Source organism: Microcaecilia unicolor, chromosome 2 (genome assembly GCF_901765095.1).
Source record: "Microcaecilia unicolor chromosome 2, aMicUni1.1, whole genome shotgun sequence".
Lineage (NCBI taxonomy): Eukaryota > Metazoa > Chordata > Amphibia > Gymnophiona > Siphonopidae > Microcaecilia > Microcaecilia unicolor.
The window spans coordinates 125,451,246-125,472,514 of NC_044032.1; the positions used below are offsets into that span (position 1 = coordinate 125,451,246).

The 21,269-nt window shown below is 42.3% G+C and overlaps 1 protein-coding gene across 1 annotated transcript in view; it reads right to left on the bottom strand.

Annotated features, from left to right (window-relative positions):
• Positions 1–2,977: 2,977 nt before the first annotated feature.
• Positions 2,978–21,269, bottom strand: part of ARHGEF28 (Rho guanine nucleotide exchange factor 28) — a 562,380-nt gene continuing 544,088 nt past the window's right edge. The window contains 2 exon segments of the mRNA XM_030193284.1: positions 2,978–4,014; positions 13,692–13,805. Coding sequence (XP_030049144.1) covers positions 3,833–4,014; positions 13,692–13,805 — 296 coding nt within the window. The 3' untranslated portion in view covers positions 2,978–3,832.

Sequence of the window (21,269 nt, forward strand, 5' to 3'; positions counted from 1 at the left end):
TTGTTATATAGATGGTAAGTGGTAATTTCTCCTCCCAGCTAGCTCTCCGATACCATTCTTATCAGCTGTTGCTGCCAATTTCTTCAGCTAGCTTTCCAGTATCGTTAACATCAGCTGTTTCTACCATTTTTTTTTTTCAATTAGTCTTTGAAGTCAATACCCTCAACTGTTCCTGCCAGCTCCTGCCGTTTTTCCTTTTTCTTTTCCACTTCTCTGGAAGGTTGTTATATATATGGTAAATGGTAATTTCTCCTCTCAGCTAGCTCTCCGATACCATTCTTGTCAGCTGTTCCTGCCGATTTCTTCAGCTAGCTTTCCTGTATTGTTAAAATCAGCTATTTATGCTGATTTTTGTCAATTAATCGTTGAAATTAGTACCATCAGCTGTTCCTGCTCTTTTAACACTCTAAAGCCTCTATCGTCAGCTGTTCCTGCCAGTTTTTTTCTTTTTGTTACCCGTGCTGTAGGAAATTCTCTCCAGATTCTCATCCTCAATTTCTCCTCCAACGTCTTGTTTCGCAAACTAATCTTGCTGCTTCAGGAAGGAAAACTTTAACCAAACATGATCCACGGACGATTTCTAGCCTCAAGATGGCTGCGTTTTTTTTAAACGTCTTGTCTTGGTGTCAACCAATCAGCACCCAGTTTCAATGTATCACCAACATTCTTATAACCAGTGGTGATCACTGCCAGTAGCGTAGCCAGACCCAGTATTTTGGATGGGCCCTTCCATGGCACAGCACGACACTCCACAGCCCCCCTCCCCAGAGATATTTTAAAAAGAGAGAGATTTTTTCACCTACCACACAGCAACATCTCTCCTCTTCCGTGGCAGCCTGGCATCTGCCTGCCCGTCGCTGAACCCCATCCCTCCCTGGTGTACATTATAGGTATACATTACAGACATCTCCAGTGCCTGCAGTGATTCAATTATTGCTGCCTCTGGGTCCCGCCAGACAGGAAATGATGAAAGTGAGGGCGAGACCCAGCTGATGGAAGCCTGCAGGGCTGGCACAGGCAACAATAATTGAATCACTGCAGGCGCCAAAGACACCCGTAACGTACACCAGGCAGGGACGGAGTTCAGCAATGGACAGGCAGATGCCGAGACGCCGCGGAGAAGGAAAGATGTTGATGTGGAGTGCTGCCGCTGGGTGGGCCTGAGTCGAGAATGGGTGGGCCTGTGCCCACCCAGGCCCACCTGTAGCTAAGCCTCACTGCTCTCCATGTATATTCAGTGCACAGAATAAATTTAAGTGCTTCAGCCAGCATTTAAAAATCAATGCTGGCTTTGGTGTTTCAATACTGACCCACACATTTACAACATTCATGCTAGTTCAGACCTCAAGTCACCCAAAAGAAGAAACCATAATGAAAAATGCAATGAAAAACATTTATTTCGAAAACCTTAGGTAAAAGTTATAAAATAATTTACAGGGAAACGTGAAAAAATGTACACAATCCAGAAACCTTAAGCTCTGCTCCAAAGCCTTGCACGCTTTTATTCCAACATGTAAGTTGCAAATGTTTGTAAAATTACAAATTTTCTTTGCACAGTCCTTTGATCTAGTTCCAAATACCTTTGCATACCAACAAGGAGAAAGAGACTTTCATGTAGAAATTGGTCCTCTTTGTGTTACTGATAGATTTCAAAGACAACTTGTGCAGGTGACCAAACCATTAATAAACCTAATTGGCAGTTAATTTGCTTTTGGCAGTATACCAAATTCAAGTTTACAGTAATTTCGCTATATAGGCCACAGAAATGGGCCTTTAGCAGCACCCTTTAATGACTGCACTCCTCGGGCTCAGTTTTTGTACCACTGAGATGAGCATACGGGCTGCAGCTGGCTTGATAACAAAGGCCCACTATGGATGTCCTCAGTGCAAAATCTGGACTATGATGTTTTTGTACTAAAATAAACACTCCCTTAGGCTTCTCATTTTACCATCAGACCATATTATTAAAATAAAAGAATCCTTTTCATCTGTGCACAGCATTAAGTATCACCTTCTTTGGTGATCTTTGTTTACATTGTAAATCAAAATCTGCCCCTTTGTTTATAACAGAAGTCTAACATTTTGTGCACATACTTGGTAGCAGCTGGTTTGCTGCTATGATAACCTGGTAGTGCAATGCATCATCATCATCTTCACAAAACTGATCCAATCCCAGGAAAATGGAGAGCTCTGCTAGGACTTGCAAGTACAGTTTACAATGCTCATTGTCCAAGGTCTGTCTCATGTTTGTTCACTTTGCACATGCTCAATCCATTCCTGGATGGCTGGACAGATATCTGTGGCAACTTGGCTCATAGGACTTGTATTACTCTCCCCAATTCACTAATATTTAATGTAGAAATAATAAATGTCAAAATGCTTATTACTATAGCCAGCATACCATAATTACACAGAATCACAAAAGTAAAGAGTCTTAGTGAGAGGTATCATGCTTTCTCGATGTAAAACATGAAAATACTTTAGAAGAATGAATGCTGAGATCTCATTTCTTGGCTTTTTCACTGACCTGATGAGGAGAGTTTGACAAAGATACACTACAAGAGTAATATACTAGTGATCAGCCTATGCTATCTGCCACAGCGCTCACAGGAAGTGGGTTGTGGCAGATAGTACACACTAATGAGCCCTTTTACTAAGCCGCGTAGGCGCCTACGCATACCCAACATGCGCCAAATTGGAGTTACCACCCAGTTACCGTGTGGCCCTTGCGGTAATTTCAAATTTTGGCACGCATCCGCTACGTGCATCCGAAAACATTTTTTTTTCTGACGCGCGTAGACCATTACCGCCCGGTTACCACGTGAGACCTTACCGCTAGGCCAATGGCTTGCGGTAAGGTCTCAGACCCAAAATGGACCCGTGGCAATTTTTCATTTTGCTGCACGTCCATTTTCAGCAAAAATTTTAAAAAAGGCATTTTTTTTTACAGGTGCGCTAAAAAATGATTCTGTGCGCACCCAAAACACGTGTCTACACTACCGCAGGCCATTTTTCAGTGCACCTTAGTAAAAGGATCCCTAAGGGCCTTCAAGCAACACTCAGAAGTTACAGCAGTAGCCCAGCTTATGATCAGCGCGCCAAACCAATCTGTTATGAGAGAATCGTTTTTATATTTTTTTACTGACAGACTTTTATTGATATTTTTCAAATATCATTCAAGAGTCAAGACTCCTAACGCAGGCGCATTGTGTGGCACAACATCATCCGTGTTGGGTTTCTTTAGTAAAGACTCTTGATTTGTCCCATGCTTGAAGGCCTTGGTGCTGTTTTTGTCTCCTGTCCTTCATCACTCATGACAGTACACACTGACACCATTAGCACATACTAACTATTAGTAAATGACTCCCTAAGTTGGTCCAGTGAAAAGCTATCAACCACATATTGGCTTGTCCATGTACACAGTGAAGCTGTTTTTTGTTTTTGGTTCATGTGACTGCTCTTTCTTACATCTGTATTTTAGGACTACAAGACCTATGAATTGTATGTCACAATTTCCAAGTCTAGGCACTGAAAATTATGAAATGAAATATGAATAGCAATACTAATTCCAGAAGCTTCTAGAAATCTCAAGAGAAACACAATCACGTTGTCCTATTTGGAGCGTTATCATGGGTCAGAGTAAAATACTCTGATATCAATTATAAGTTAAAGGGGTTTTTTTTTCCAAATAACTTAACTGTTATTTATTATAAGAATACAACTTTCAGTGAACATTAAATACTATTTTTTAATGTAGCTTGGACACATTAACGAAAGCAAGATATCATTTTAATAATTCAAAGTGCTAATATTAGATTTAAAAAAAAGACAACTAGAGGTAAACAATATTTTCTTCAATGTCTCCATCTTCTGTATCCTGTAGGATGCTGGAGTGTGGATTCACAAGTGTCTCAGAGAAATGCTGCAGCTGAAGGACTCCAGAATTTGGACTGTACCTCCCAGGCACCTCTGCCAATAAAGCATCACAATTGATAATCTGTGATGCGCTTAACTCTGTAAAACATATTGTAGCAGAAGTTAAATACAGATACCTGATTTAAATAAGGTATACAGTCCTAATGTTCCAATCTCTTAGTGCTATTAGTATATACAACCGCGTACAACAACAAAAAAGAGATGAAAACAAGCCAAAACAGAAACAGTTAATTAAGAAATCTAATAAAACAAGCCAATAAAATGAATGATCAGCACCTGGACAAAGTATAGAGGATCATTTTCAAAGCATACAAACTTACAAAGTCACATTGGTTACTATGGGTTTTCATTTTCGAAAGAGAAAAATGTTTAAAAAGTGGTATAAAGCCGCATTTGGACGTTTTGCTTGCCAAAGCATTCAAAATCGCTATTTTTTTTAAACCTATGTTATTATTTTTTTATTTTTATTTGTTGCATTTGTATCCTCCATTTTCCCACCTCTTTGCAGGCTTAATGTGGCTTACATAGTACCGTAATCGGCATTAACCGATTCCGGTGTGAACAAATACAAGATGTGAGTAGTATCAAGGTGATATTATGGTAGAGTGAGATACATGTATGGTAAAGACAATTGGGGAGAACTTAGTGAGGGAAAGGAAGAGTTAGGATATGTCTGTTACGATCTTTAGTTACGTTGGGTTGTTAATGTCCAGGTTTTTTATGTTGGGTCGGTGGGGTATGCCCTTCTGAACAGTTCTGTTTTTAGTGCTTTCTGGAAATTCAAGTGGTCGAGTGTGGCTTTTACTGCTTTTGGTAGTGCGTTCCACAGTTGTGCGCTCAGGTAGGAAAAGCTGGATGCATAAATGGATTTGTATTTGAGTCCTTTGCTGCTTGGGTAGTGGAGGTTTAGGTATGATCGTGTTGATTTTATGGTATTTCTGGGTAGCAGGTCGATGAGGTTTGTCATGTATCCCGGTGCTTCGCCGTAGATGATTTTGTGAACTGTCATGCAGATTTTGAATACGATACGTTCCTTAATTGGAAACCAGTGCAGTTGTTCTCAGAGTGGTTTGGCGCTGTCAAAACGTGTTTTTCCAAATATAAGCCTTGCTGCTGTGTTTTGGGCAGTTTGAGGTTTATGATTTGTTCTTTGCATCTCGCATAGATTCCGTTACAATAGTCTGCGTGGCTTAGTACCATTGACTGTACCAGGTTGCGAAATATTTCCCTTGGGAAGAATGGTTTCACACGTTTTTAGTTTTCACATTGAGAGAAACATTTTCTTTATGGTGATTTTAACTTGGAACTCTAGTTGGAGGTTTCGGTCAATAGTTACTCCGAGAACCTTCAGGCTGTCTGAGATAGGGAGGGTGTATCCTGGGGTGTTAATGTTTGTGGGTTTGTATGTGTTGTATTGGGATGATATGATGAGACAGTATGGTTTTTCTGTATTGAGTTTTAATTGGAATGTTATTTGCCCATGAGTTCATGATGTTTAAGCTGAGCTTGATTTTATTGGTGATTTCTGCTAAATCATGTTTGTAGGGGATAGTGTGATGTCATCAGCGTAAATGAATGGATTAAGGCCTTGTGTGGATAAGGCATTGGCTAGTGGGACCATCGTGAGGTTGAAGAGGATCGGTGATAGTGGTGATCCTTGCGGTACTCCGCAGTCTGGTTTCCAGGGTGACAATATGTTGGTGCTTGATTTCACTTGGTATGCTCTGGTGGTTAGAAAGCCCTTAATCCAGTTGAGAGTGTTACCACCAATTCCGAAATAATCTAGGAGTTTTAGCAATATGTTATGGTTAACCATGTCAAATGCACTGGACATGTCAAATTGAAGGAGGAGAATGCTTTTGCCTATTGCTATCTCCTGCTTGAATTTGGATAGGAGAGTGAGTAGTACTTTTTCAGTGCTATGTTGGGGTTGGAATCCCAATTGTGACTCATGTAGTATAGTGAATTTCTTTATGTAGTCGTTAAGTTGTTTTGTCACCAGTCCTTCCATTAGTTTGACTACTAGTGGGATAGATGCTACTGGGCGGTAGTTGGTGATATCATTTGTTTTTTTCTTGGTGTCTTTTGGTATTGGGGTGAGCAGGATGTTGCCTTTTTCTTTAGGGAAAATACCCCGCTGAAGCATGAAATTTAGGTGGGATGTGAGATCTGTTATGAAGCGGTGGGGGGCAGATTGTATTAAGTAGCTGGGACAGATGTCCAATTGACAGCGGCTTTTGGAGTATTTTTTAATCGCCTGAGTAACTATGTCGGTGCTGAGGAGAGCAAAGTTTAACCATAATCGGTCCGCTGGGTATTCACCAGGGGTTGGGTCCAGCCCATTAATGAAGTTTTCTATGTCCGTGTTGTCCAGAGGTAGGGTTTTGCATAGATTTATAATTTTTTCATAGAAATATTTAGCAAGGTTGTCTACAGATGGGATGTCGGTATTGGTTGTGGTGACCGGTGTTGTGTCTAGTAATTTGTTCACGAGATGGTATAGTTTCTTCGTGTTGTTGTAGTCTGGCCCAATTTTGGTTTTGTAATATGACCTTTTGGTCTGTCTTATTGTATATTTATATTTCCTTTGTATCTGTTTCCATGCGTTGAGTGTGTGTTCGTCTTATTTTTTTCCATGCGCGTTCTAGTCTCCTTGATTGTGTTTTTTATTTTTTCAGTTCTTCGTTGAACCACGGTATTGAGCTGTGTCTGTGTGAAGTTTGTGTTTGTAGGGGTGCTATTGCATCTAGTATGTGTCTGCATCTTTTGTCCCAAACTGAGAGGTAGTGAATGGAGTCCGTTTGTGTTGTCCAGTCGTTATTGTATATTTGTTGCCAGAAAGTATCCGGGTCTATTTGGCCTCTCGTGGTGTGGGTTGTGTGTTCTCGAGTGTGGAGAGAACCTTTTTCCGCCATTTTAGGGATAGGTTTAATTTATAGTGGTCGGTCCATGGTGTTTCTGACCATTCAGTTTGTGTTATGGTTAGGTTCTGGTCAGTGGATAGTTTGTATGAGATGAGGTCAAGTGTATGGCCCTTCGTGTGGGTTGTTTGTATGTGCGGCCATGTTAGATTACATAGATGAAGGAAGTCCTTGTAGTCTCGTGCATTGGTAGAGTTTGGGTCTTCTAGGTGACGGTTAATGTCTCCTAGTAGTAGTATATTGGAGTTGGATATACATGTGTTTGAAACAAAGTCCATGAAGTCTGCTTGACTTTCATTCCAGTTGCATGGTGGTCTGTAAAACAGGACACTTCAGGCAGGCGGACCCTGAGGAAGTGGTCACTAACCCCCTCCCACCCTCAAAAAACATCTTTCAAAATATTTTTTGCCAGCCTCAGATGTCATACTCAGCTCCATCACAGCAGTATGCAGGTACCTGGAGCAGTTTTAGTGGGTGCAGTGCCTGACCCAGGCCCATCCCCCTCCCTACCTGTTACATTTGTGGAGGAAACAGCAAACCCTCCAAAGCCCACCAGAAACCCACTATACCCACATCTAGGTGCCCCCCTTCACCCATAAGGGCTATGGTAGTGGTGTACAGTTGTGGGTAGTGGGTTTCAGGGGGGGGTTGGGGGACTCAGCACCCAAGGTAAGGGAGCTATGTTCCTGGGAGCATTTTATGAAGTCCACTGCAGTGCCTCCGTATTATCGAAATGAAAAATGGACGCCCATCTTGTTTCAATAATACAGGTTTCCCCGCCCCTCCATCGGGACGTTTTGCAAGGATGTCCTCAACAAAACCTGGGCATCCCTTTCGATAATGCCCCTCATTAGGGCATTCATAAAACTTGGACTTAATGGAAAAAAACAAAAAGATCAAGGCTACAATTTAAACATTTTGGTCTAGACCTACTTTTATCACAAAGTCAGAAAAAAGGTGCCCTAAATGACCACATGACCACTGGAGGGATTAAAGCACGACTCTTCTTACTCCTCCAGTGGTCATTGACCCCCCCCACCCCCAAAATTTGAAAGAAACAGTACATATCAGCCTCTATGACAGCCTCAGATGTTATAGCTAGTCATATTGAAGCAGCAAACAGGTCCCTGGAGTAGCCTAGTGGTCAGTGCAGTGCACTTTAGAGAGGGGGATCCAGGTCCATATCCCACTCTAACTGCTATACTTGTGGTTTTCACTTGGACATTTCTTTTTCTGAAAATGGACCAAAAGGATAAATGCACAGAGCACAAAACATCTAGCATGTGGCCATTAAACAAAAATAAGGCACGTTTTGCCAATTGGATTCTGGATGTTTTGAGCAAAACATACAAAGCTGGACTTAGATGTCATATCAAAAATGCCTCTCTATCCAGCTTATAATCGAAAGACAAAAACGCCTATATTGCGACCTAAATCGGGAGATAGGCGTTTATCTCCCAAAAACGAATAACGCGGTATAATCGAAAGCCAAACTTGGACGTTTTCAACTGCACTCCATCGCGGAAGCGTACAAAGTTGACGGGGGTGTGTCGGAGGTGTGGTGAAGGCGGGACTGGGGCGTGGTTATCACCCGAACAGAGATGGGCTCCTTTCGCCGATAATGGAAAAAAAAAGTATGCGTTTGTAGCTAGAATTTAGGGCACTTTTCCTGGACCCTGTTTTTTCACGAATAAGGCCCCAAAAAGTGCCCTAAATGACCAGATTACCACCAGAGGGAATCGGGGATGACCTCTCCTGACTCCCCCAGTGGTCACTAACCCCCTCCCACCACAAAAAATGATGTTTCACAACTTTTTATTTTCACCCTCAAATGTCATACCCACCTCCCTGGCAGCAGTATGCAGGTCCCTGGAGCAGTTGTTAGGGGGTGCAGTGGACTTCAGGCAGGTGGACCCAGGCCCATCCCCCCCCTACCTGTTACAATTGTGCTGCTTAATGCTTAGTCGTCCAACCCCCCCAAAACCCACTGTACCCACATGTAGGTGCCCCCCTTCACCCCTTAGGGCTATAGTAATGGTGTAGACTTGTGGGCAGTGGGTTTTGAGGGGGATTTGGGGGGCTCAACACACAAGGGAAGGGTGCTATGCACCTGGGAGCTCTTTTACCTTTTTTTTTGTTTTTGTAAAAGTGCCCCCTAGGGTGCCCGGTTGGTGTCCTGGCATATGAGGGGGACCAGTGCACTACGACTCCTGGTCCCTCCCACGAACAAATGCCTTGGATTTATTCGTTTTTGAGCTGGGCGCTTTCATTTTCCATTATCACTGAAAAACAAAAACGCCCAGCTCACAAATTGTCGAATAAAACATGGACGTGTATTTTTTTTCGAAAATACGGTTCGGTCCGCCCCGTCACGGACCCGTTCTCGGAGATAAACACCCATGGAGATTGACGTTTTCGTTCAATTATGCCCCTCCACGTAACTTTGTAAGTCTATGTGCTTTGAAAATGAGCACCATAGTATGTTAAGGCATGTTCTCTCTGTCTCCAACACCGAGCACAGGTGGGGACATCACTGGGATACTGAGAGACAATGTCACGGAAACAGTGAATTTTAAGAAAGAAAAAGAAATGGTTGACAAAAAGAGTGGTGCTTGAATTAAGGGTTTATTGGAGGGGAGGAGTAGTCTAGTGGTTAAAGCACTGGGCTGACAACCAGGGAAGGCCTGTTCAAATTCTGCTGCAGCTCCCTGTGATCTTAACCCTCCATTGACTCAATGACAGACTTAAGGGCCCCTTTTACTAAACCACGTTAAGCACTAACTGTTGGAAACGGGATGCTGGGCTTGATGGACCTTTGGTCTTTCCCAGTATGGCAATACTTATGTACTTATGTGTTAATATGGGAAAAAAAACTTACCTTTAAAACAAATTGAAGCGCTTTGCTGTAGTTTGCCTGTCCACACAAACTAACTCAAACATTAGATATTTTTTTAATATATTTTTTTCTGGGGGCATGTTATGGGCAGAGAACAGGCATGGAAGTGTTAACCAGCTAGCGCACTGGCTTTAGCACCTGCTAACTGGTTAACACAGAGTTAACGCAAGGGCACTTCATGATTCCTAAATAGACTCTTGCATGAACTGTTTTTATGTAACGTATACTAATGAGAACATTGGTGTACAAACTGAAAAATGCCTACAATACTGCCATGTTAAAAACAGGCTTAGTGCATGGGAAAATCCCACATTAAGGGGCCCTTTTAGAAAGCCATGGTAGGGCTACCACAAGGGTAGCATATGCCAAATCGACCCTATCATCAAGGTATCGTGGGCGTCTGGCAGTATTTCCAAAGTTGACGCGTGCAATATCCTGTGGTAGAAAATAATCTTCTATTTTTTTTAATGCAGGGGGGCGTTCCCAGCGGTAATTGGCAGTGCAGCCTCATTGCTGCATGCTGCTTGATTACCGCACAAATAGCGCATGAGCCCTCACCTCCTTCTAAATAGGTGGCGGTTAAGGGCTCAGGCAGTAAATAGCTGTGTGCTAATTTTAATATTAGCGCACGGCCATTTACTGCCCCATTTTAAAAACGGCCTTTTCCCTCAACGGTAAGAAATGTCCCAGCGTGTGCCAATTTCATGCGCCAAAACTAGGGCAAGACACTTTTTACCACGGCTTAGTAAAAGGGCCCCTAAAGGGTGAATCCTATACATGGAGCCCAAAAAATCAGCTCCCAAAAAAGCATTATTCTATAAGCCGTGCTTAAAGTTAGGCAATTTATAGGATAACATTTAGGCCCGGGACTCGCACCTAACTTTAAGGCGCAGCCATTTGCACCACTGAAATGTAGTGCAAATGTGCATGTCTGAATTGGGCGCGTATCCCCCTTATTCTAGAACCCTCTCATTTCTGAAACCCTTTTTTTATTCAACTAAAATTTAGACACAGATCCTGCATCTAAATTTACGCAAGTAAATTCCAATTATTTCTAATTAGTGCCAATAATTGCTTGTTAAAAAGCCTATTGTTAGCACTAATAGTTTATTATTCAACTAAATTGCTTGAGGAATTTTTGGTGACTTTTATAGAAGCACTAATGGGCTCTTTTACAAAGGCGAGTTAGGCTCTATGCTCGTGCAGCGGATGCCAAAATGAGACTACCACCAGGCTACTGCGCCCCCTAGTGGTAATTTCAGAAATACTGGACACCCATAATGCCTGGATGATTTATTTCCTCTAATGCGCAGTCTTTCTGGCGGTAAATGGCAGTTGGCACGTGCCTAGCGTGTCTAGCGTGTGAGCCGTTACTGCTAGATAAATGGGCAGCGTTAAGGGCTCAGGCCAGTTTCAGGCACATGCTGATTTCAGTTTTACTGCATGCCCTTTTCCTGTCCCATTAAAAAAAGAGCCCTTTTTTGCAGGCGTGGTAAAAACTGTCAGACCCCTGATGCAGATGGTTGTTCCGTCAAAACACGGCCCTGTGTTGGGTCATACACTACTGTGGTGCTGAATAAAAGGAGTTTTTATTGATCCCTGGCTGTGAAGGTTTCTTGGTCCACCCCTAGTTCTTGGTTTGCTGTTTGGACTACACGTAGGGTTACTTTATCTCTACCTTTGGGTTTGGTTTAACTGTGGACAGTAAACACACTGTCCGCCGCTGGCTGAATCTCGGGCCCAGTGATTTTTGTGAAAGAGTTCTTCAGTTTTCCTAAATATAGCTGAATAAAAAACATAGAGATAAGCCTGTAACTTAGCCAGCTAGATTACTCCTCTCCACTTACCAACCCAGACATGGATAAACAGATGACACAAGAGAGTGGGTTAGTACAGTCGAAGCAGGATTGCAGATTTCTACTTAGACAAAGTATAGCACTTGATTAGGCAGTTATACGTTAACAAAAATATTACAGTCACAAAATTTCATTTCAGTAGCACAATTTATCAGTTACATCTATTGAATATATAAAACAAAAGGCTGGTGGATCATTTAATGATGATTCATGTAGGTTTATATCTTTGGACTTCTGGTGCAGGCACTGTTGCCAAAACATACTCTTTGAAGGGTCCCAATTGTTCTCTTGGACAGTGAATAAAATTTTTTTACCAAAAACCAGACTCTTTTTTTTTCTGGTCATCACTACCGTTTGTTGTATGATGCATTTAATGATATCATATATGATATCCTGACCAAGTAGAAGTGTGCTTCTAAAAATGAAATCCATGTGTGGCTTGGATGAATCTGGAAATCAGGGACCTACCCAGGGGTCTCCATGGTGGTCCACTGGTCCATGGTGGGTACACCCCCTGTTTACTACCACCTGGAATTGTGCCAGGATCCAAAATGGTGCCAAGGATCCTGAGCTACAGTCTTGCGGTATTATTGCTGGAGAGCATTGAGGTATCATTGGTGACATTTTGGAACTCAGCCCAGTTCTGGGTAGGAACTGAGGGGGACTGTTACCACTATGGGCCACTGGACCACCATGAGACTTCTAAATAGGTACTGGCGAGGTATGGGGTAGGAGAAGAGTCAGGTTCTATGAGCAGGGCTTGTTTTGGGGGGGCTGGGTTTGTGGGTGGGGAGGGAGATCAAACAGGGGCAATGTATATGACTTTGGGGGGGGAGAGATGTCAGGGTATGTGATTTTAAGGAGGGGAATTGGAAGGTAGAGTAGATGACTGGGGGTAGGAGGGAGTGCCACCATGGCAATTCTATATTTAGTTTGGAGTGGGCCCGCAATGCATTACATGCTGTGGCAGTAGAGTGAGTGTTCCCATGCTACCTGCTATTACACATAATTGGCCAGATTCTATATATGGCATCTATAAAATCCGCGCAGAATTAAGCATATTCTATATGATTTAGGCAAAGCATATAGAATACGCTTAGTTGATACCGTAGCACCTAAATCTATGAACGTCTGTTTATGCCAATATAATCCTGGTGTAAATCCCTAGCCCATATTCTGTAATTACATGTGGAAATTTTGGAATGCCCCTTTTAAGCTACACATGGGGGTGGGGGGTGGGGAGAGATGTCAGGGTGTGATTTTAAGGGGGGATTGGAAGGTAGAGGAGATGACCCGGGGTAGAAGGGAGTGACACCATGGCTGTTCTCTATTTAGTTTGGAGTGGGCCCACAATGCATTACGTGCTGTGGCAGTAGGGTGAGTGTTCCCATGCTACCTGCTATTGCATGTAATTGGCCAGATTCTATATATGGCACCTATAAAATCTGTACGGAATTAAGCATATTCTATATGATTTAGGCGCAGTGTATAGAATATGATTAGTTGATACCATAGCACCTAAATCTACGAGCGTCTGTTTATGCCAATAAAAACCTGGTGTAAATCCCTGGCCCGTATTCTGTAATTATGCGTGGAAATTTTGGAACGCCCACAAAACACCCATAATACGGCCATAAACATGCCCTTTTTAAGCTACGCATGTTTATTTTTAACTGTGCGCTTTGCAATTTAGGCTCAGTTCTTTATAGAATACACTTAGCGATTTCCATGCATAAATTGTAATTATTGCCAATTAGTGCTCATTATTGCTTGTTAAGTGCTGTTAAAAATGCTGATTAACTTGTTACACCAATTAAGTTACATGCATATCTCCACGCAGAATCTAGGCGCCATATATAGAATCCGAGGGAATGCGGTGCCCATGTACCATATATCTGCAATGTGTTGTAAATGCAGGGCAGATACTGGCACACCCCCAGGAATTACCACACAAGTTTTGCGCTTACCATATGCTGGTTTTTGTAGTTAATGCATGGTAAGTGCAAAGGTTTAATGCACTTTAGTAAAAGGGCTCCATAATACAGATCAAATTTTAATAAAGGACAGTAGAATAAAAATGACCTTGATGTTTTGACGAATCATCCTTCAACAATTGTTCGGAGTAGTCCTCCAGTTTCACAATTAGATTATCGTTCAGCAAATCATTTTTGCAATTAGTATCTCCAGTGCAATTATCTGTTTGGAAAACAAGCAACAAAATCCACTAGTGAGATAACTCATAAGTTTCTCTTGGTTACTTTACCATACTGAGAGTGGGTAGTCAAAAAATCTAGGCAGGGCAGTGAAAAATCTCTTTTGTCCAAGGTGCCAAACAAACCAATCTCCAGTCCTGCCCCCAAGCTCTCTAATTGGTGATACTGTGTTGGGCAAAATATTGATGAAGCCATGGTCTGTGGATCTAAGCACCTACCTCCGCAAAAGTGAAAATTCCTCCCATTGAGGCTCCAAATTTAGTTGTCAAGAAAGTGGTTGGGGTTAAAGTCAGGGTCAGTAAGCTAGGTTGGGAGGTTGAGAGGCCGCATATTTAAGTCTATTTTAGAAAGATGCATAGGTACCCACGTGTACTTATATAATTTCCCCATGGAAGCAGCCAAAATTGCAGCTAAATTGCTGCCACGGACATCTATTATGACTGTAATCATGTTCCATTCAAAATATGCTTACAAAAAATAACAGAATTACTCTCCTTAACAACAAAGCACAATATCAACAAAAAGGAAGAAGACGGGGGTAGACCAATGTTGTTCCAAAAGCAAGTGGTTTATTTGTGAATGAAGACTAAAAAATGACTCGATGCAGACCTGCATTTCGGCATCACATGCGCCTGCATCAGGAATCAATAACACAGTTTCAGTCAAAGAAAATGAATGAAGAATAGTATGGTATGAACTACAACCACTGATAGTGCATCAAAGACGTAAGTACACAATATCACTGAAAACGTTGGGGTAAAATTGCGTATCATATAATGACAAGCAGTGAAAATGTTCCATTCAAAATATGCTCTCAAATACGCCAACACAAGATCCCTGTAAAAGTGCATGCACTTGCTATCACATGTACGTTTATGCAGGGCTGAGAATTTTATTAGCAACATTTTATGCATGTTTACTAGTACACATGTATAAAATTATCCCTGAGGTGTACTGCCATACAAGAAACAGGAGTGGGAAACGGATCCGGGCACTTCAACACAGACCAAGGAACAACCAATATGAAATTAACCCTTTTATTGATGATCTTAATGATGACTCGACACAGCACCAGGTTTCGGCACCTAAGTGCCTGCCTCAGCAGTCTCTTGAAAGTAGTGTATTGTCAAAATAAATAGTCAAAAATGAGTCTGTCTTCAGAGACTGAGGGCTTTTTTTTACTAAGCGGCGGTAAGCCCAACACAGGCTTACTGCTCGCTAAACTGAAAGTACTGCCAGGCTACTGCAGCAGCCCAGCAGTAGTTCTCATCCCCAGCGCACCTACAAAAAATGTTTATTTTTGTAGCGCCGATGTTTATCCGACGTTAATCGGGCAGTGCCGCATGCTGTCCGGTTAACAACCGGGTTTGCGCGGGAGCCCTGCCACCTCAATGGGTGGGGGTGAGTGCTTCTCCCAAAATGGCCATGCAGCAAGTGCGTCACTTGCTGCACGGCCATTTCTTTTCTTTTTTTTTTTTTAAACAGCTTTTACCCACTGCAGTAACTTGGGGCCTCAGCACGCGTCAAAAACACGCAGGACTCCTTTTGCTGCAGCTTAGTAAAAGGACCCCTAAATCACTAAAGGAGGTCTTGAAAAAGCCCGTTTATTTAGAAAATAATGTTCTCAAAGATTCGTACTACTGGCAAATGCTAGTTAATAGCTGTCATAACATGTGTAAAATATACTTCTTATAAAATTACCTCTTATGTCCCAATATGTGCTATGACAAGTAGGAATGTACTGGTATGCCACCCAGATGTCAGCATGTTTGGGGGAGGAGTTTAGGCGAAGCACAAGCTGAGATGCAAGGTATATGTACAGGTTATAAAATACGCATGCACTTCAGCCACACACATTTACACCTACTCCAAAGCAGCAATTCTGGCAGGTTTTGTACTGGCATTTTAAGAAGACACATAGACATCTCTGTGCCTTTATAAAATAGCCTCAAAACAGGCACCTACTTAGCTCCCTATCTAGGCAACCTCTACAAAAGGAATGGGCAATCTTTATACACAAAAGGCTGCATGAATATCATTACTATCCCTGGTGGGCTGCAGCATTATGTAATGTGGGAACCAGAAATGCACAGAGTTCATAGACTTTCTGTAATACATAAATAAGTAAAGATTTAGAGGCAGATGCACTAAACTTAAATGAGCCTTTAACGACCCTCCAACGAGGAAATTTTGATCCGTTGCATGCATCAAAGGGCTTTTACCGACGAAGCTAGCAGCTAACGAAAACGGAATGCAGATGAGCAATTCGTGTACAAACCCCATTGAACCGAGATGCACCAACCTTTTCTGAGTGCCTTAACGAAGGAAGAACGCCGGAAAAACAACGAGAGGTCTGTACCTCTCGTTGTGGCTGTCTGGACTCATAAATTTACTTTGTAACCTCTGTAAAGTGAATAAAACACTGCACCCACAAAACCAGGGTTATTTATACAAATAAAAAAATTGTTAGGTATGAAAGTCAGAAGAGGAAATACTGGCGGCAACAAAACCCCCTCCCACCCACCGAGCGAAGGAAGTCTCCAGCCCCCCCCCCCCAAACTCCTGAAATTGGTCCCTGGTGGTCTAGTAGCCGCCAACAAAACACCCACCCACCCAGCGAGCGGAGGGGGACTGGAGGTCTGGCGGACCTCTAGACCACCCCAACTCCCCCCCAATGTTGTTCCAGCAAGTACAGCCCCCCAACAAAACACCCACCCACCGAGCGAGCGGAGGGGATCTGGAGGTCCGCCGGACCTCTAGACCACCCCAACTCCCCCCCCCAATGTTGTTCCAGCAAGTGCAGCCCCCCTACCTTAGTTGGAGGAGGGACGCAGCCTGCCTCCCTCCTCTTCTTTGGCTTGACGACATCAAAATGGCGGCGCCCAGCCCCGCACAGTGCATCCTGGGATGTGCTGGGCGGGGCTACAGACCATGTAAGGGAATCGCTTAACTAAGGTAGGGGGGCTGCACTTGCTGGAACAACATTTGGAGGGGAGTTGGGGTGGTCTAGAGGTCCGACAGACCTCCAGCCCCCCCTCCGTTCGCTTGGTGGGTGGGTGTTTTGTTGGGGGGCTGTACTTGCTGGAACAACATTGGGGGGGGGGAGTTGGGGTGGTCTAGATGTCCGCTGGACCTCCAGTCCCCCTCCGCTCGCTGGGTTAGTGGGTGTTTTGTTGGCGGCCACTAGACCACCAGGGACCAATTTCAGGGGTTTGGGGAGGGCTGGAGACTTCCTTCGCTCGGTGGGTGGGAGAGGGTTTTGTTGCCGGCCAGTATTTCCTAACAATTTTTTTTTATTTCTATGTATAACCCTGGTTTTGTGGGCGCAGTGTTTTATTCACTTTACAGAGGTTACAAAGTAAATTTTGTTGTTGCCCACCACAGGACCTCCAGCCCCCATTGCTTGGGCCTTGGGGCAGGGTATTTCTAGTTTGACAGGGTGTTTGACAGGTTTGGGCTTTTGACAGCCCAGACCTGTCAAACAAGTGTGGGAGGATTGTGCTGAGCGCATGCTCAGCACAATTCGCCCACACTTTTTACCCGATCAGCTGTTCTTCTTGGCGGATGTGAGCATGCGTTCCCTATACCGCAGGCGGAGATTTGACCGCATTAACGATACTTTAATGCATCTGACTTTTGAATACCGAAACAGACTTTTCTGATGGGGTTTCTTGGTGCATTCTTCGTTTTTTACAAATCGGTAAGTCCTTTAATGTTTTTCATTCCTTTACGTTTGGTTGATGCATCTGCCTCTTAATGAAAAATGATTTAAACAAACTGTTAGAGTGACTATTCTGAAAATATTTGCAAAATACAGTATTTAAAATTGGGAAAGCTGTTTTTAATGAGGTTTTCTGTGCATATTTCCCATGGTTTCACGGGCTCACAGATTGAAGTTAGGTCTGCTAAATTTTGTAAGTGCTTTTTTATTTCATGTCCTTTAGCTCTATAGCTTCCCTGTCTTTGAAGAAGATTTGTTTGCTCATTAATACTTTTCAAGTATTAACATCTATAACGCATCATCTCTGTCTCTTCTTTCTTCCTTAGTCAGGTCCTCAAGACTCTTCTCACGTCTTCAAGCACAGACCCCCATATCTTTTTAGTCATTTTTCTCTGAACACTTCAAATCTTATATCCTTAGCAAAATATGACCTCCAAAACTGAATGCAGTACATCAGATGGGGCCTCACCAATGATTTGTACTAGGGCATTATCACTTCCTCCCATCTATTCTCTGTATACATCCTCCCGGCTTTGGCCACCATCTTGCCACATTGTTTTGCCACCTTCTGTAGCAAAATGCTACTACTACTACTTATCATTTCTAAAGTGCTACTAGACATACGCAGCGCTGTACACTTGAACATGAAGAGACAGTCCCTGCTTGCAAGAGCTTACAATCTAATTAGGACAATGCCCCCTTATAACATGCACAGGGCACTGATTCAGCACTGTCCCAGTAAAATAAAAGTGTACCCTGTTGATCCACAAGAAGCCCTTTCTTTAGCCACTTCCGCGCCCTCCATCCATATACTGGCTATGTCTGATTAGAGTTTAAGACCTCACAGAATCAGTTCCTAAGGTTTTCTGGCTCTGAGATGTTACCAACAAGTCATCTAGCTGACAGACACAGGCAATACAAAGGATTTTAATTTTATAACATGATGGTTATCGCCTGGGGCCATTTTAACATTCTGTGATTAAAAGGCAAACTACATTCCTTTTTCGTAATCTGTTTTAGCCTGAGCACTTGCATTCTTTCAGGTGATGAAATATAATTTCCCCAGAAAATGTTACTTTTTCTAGAACTCATTGTCATTTCTCTGCTGGGGGAATCTGAACACGTCTTTACTTCACTCACTATTTTGTCTTTGTAGTGGCCTTGTGGAAACAAGTCCTGAAATCTTTTTCATATCACAGTACACAGTTTTGGTACCTATGCTGTCCAAGTTGTTCTAAAATATGCACCTTAATAGGTCTGAAGAAGATATCCTATGCTCTCTCACCCTTAAAACATCACTTACAAAAAACTTAGCAGGCCTAACTTGAGATGCACAATGTATCCATTTATAAGGTAATTTTATGCACTTTTTTCATGCATAAAACCCTGTTTTACATATATAAAAGGGCTTTTATAAAATTATCCCATGGGTTATGCACATAAAAACATGTATGGTGGCACATTTTTTATGCAACCCAAGTGGGGGCTTGTTCTGGAGCACAGAATGGGTGGTGTCACAATTTACACACACATATGAATTCATATTCAGCAGCACTTGTCTGGTTAGCAGTACCTGTTAAGTCACCGGTGTTCATTAATTCTTAAGCAAGGGCCACTTTGGATTCTAATGAGCTGAAGGAGAGCTCCCAAATGTCTTCCCATGTGGGGCCACAACACTGCTGACCAGTGTGTGTCAATGATAGTCATTCCCACCAGCCCACCTTCAAACTTCATTGGGGAATATCTTCAAGGTTATGAGCATTTCTAAATGCATTCTTTTTTTGTCTATTGAAAAATTTCTTCTTTCAAGGATGTGTCTCTTCCCCCCATCCACCTTTCCTTTTTTGTCGTGAGCCTGGGTAGAGAGGCAGCACAGCAGAAAAAAAAAACAAAATAGAAAGACAATGGGGCGGCCCCAGAAGTTTCTGGGGGCTGCCGTTGGCCCATGGACCTTGCATTGAAGAACAGTGTGCTAAGTGGAAAAGTACCACTGATTAGAATATTCAGCAGCACTACATGGATAGTGCTACTAAACATCTTCTTAGACTGTTTCAGCACTATCCTGATAGTGCCAAGGCAGTCCATGGAATTGTGCATTACTCCTGTATTCTATATATTGTGTCTAGTGTTCCATGATGAAATCAATATTGACCTGTAAGTTTATAAAGTATGCATGTACTTTGCACAATAACATTTACACCTGTTTTCAAGTGTAAATGTCTGCAGCTTCAATCTAGCTGTAGTTTCTGCTGGTTTACCTCTACTATTTTATAACAACACATAGGGATCTATGTTTATTTGTAAAATACTACAAATAGATGCCATCTTGTCCTCTCGACCTAAATGACATGTTACCACATTACCCCCTTTCGGCTAGATTCTATATATGGCGCCTGAAAAATCTGTGCGGAAAAAAATTACACCTAAATTTTATAGAATAGACTTAAATTTCCACATGGTATATAGACTACGATGAGCGGTTCACCATGTGACCAAATTTGGTCGCATCCATTTAGGCCACGTTTTACTTGGCGTAAATCCTGACGCTGAAATTAGGAACAGATCAGGTGTATTCTATAATAATGTGCATAGATTTTAAAAATGCCCACGCCCCACCTGTGGCCATAACTCCTTTTCAACTATGCAACTTAGAATTTAGGTGCCCCACATTATAGAATACACTTAGCGACTTGTGCGCATAAATCTTAATTAATGCCAATTAGTGCTGATAATTGTTTAACATCCAATTTCAGTTTCTGCAAGGATTTTCAGATGCCATATATAGAATCCGGGGGTTAGTGGCTGAATATTGCCATGAAATGTACATAAGTACATAAGTGTTGCCATACTGGGACAGATAGAAGGTCCATCAAGCCCAGTATCCTGTTTACAACTGTGCCCAATCCAGGTCTCAAGTACCTGGCAAGATCCGAAAACAGTACAATACATTTTATGCTGCTTTTGCTAGAAATAAGCAGTGGATTTTCCAAAGTCCATTTTAATAATGGCTTATGGACATTTCTTTTAGGAAGCTAGCCAAACCTTTTAAACCCAGCTAAGCTCCCTGCTACATTCTCTGGCAACGAATTCCAGAGTTTAATTACACATTGAGTGAAGAAGTATTTTCTCCAATTTGTTTTAAATTTACTACTTTGTAGCTTCATTGCATGTCCCCTAGTCCTAATATTTCTGGAAAGCATAAACAAGCGATTCACATCTACTCGCTCCACTCCACTCATTATTTTATAGACCTCTATCATATCTCCCCTCAGCCTTCTTTTCTCGAAGTGGCCCAGCCATTTCAGCCTTTCCTCATAGGGAAGACATCCCATCCCTTTTATCATTTTTTTTGCCCTTCTCTGTACCTTTTCTAATTCCACTATATCTTCTTTGAGATGCGGTGACCAGAATTGCATATAGTATTCAAGGTGCAGTCGAACCATAGAGCGATACAAAGGCATTATAACATTCTCATTTTTATTTTCCGTTCCTTTATTTATTTATTTATTTTGTACTTTCTTAATAATACCTAACATTCTATTTGCTTTCTTTAACACTGCAGCACAAAATGAGCAGAGGGTTACAAAGTATCGACAACGATACTTTGGTCATTGACTCCTAACGCAAAACCTTGCATCACATAGCTATAGTTCAGGTTCCTCTTTGCACTTTGCACTTGCTCACATTGAACATCATCTGCCATTTGGATGCCCAGTCTCCCAGTCT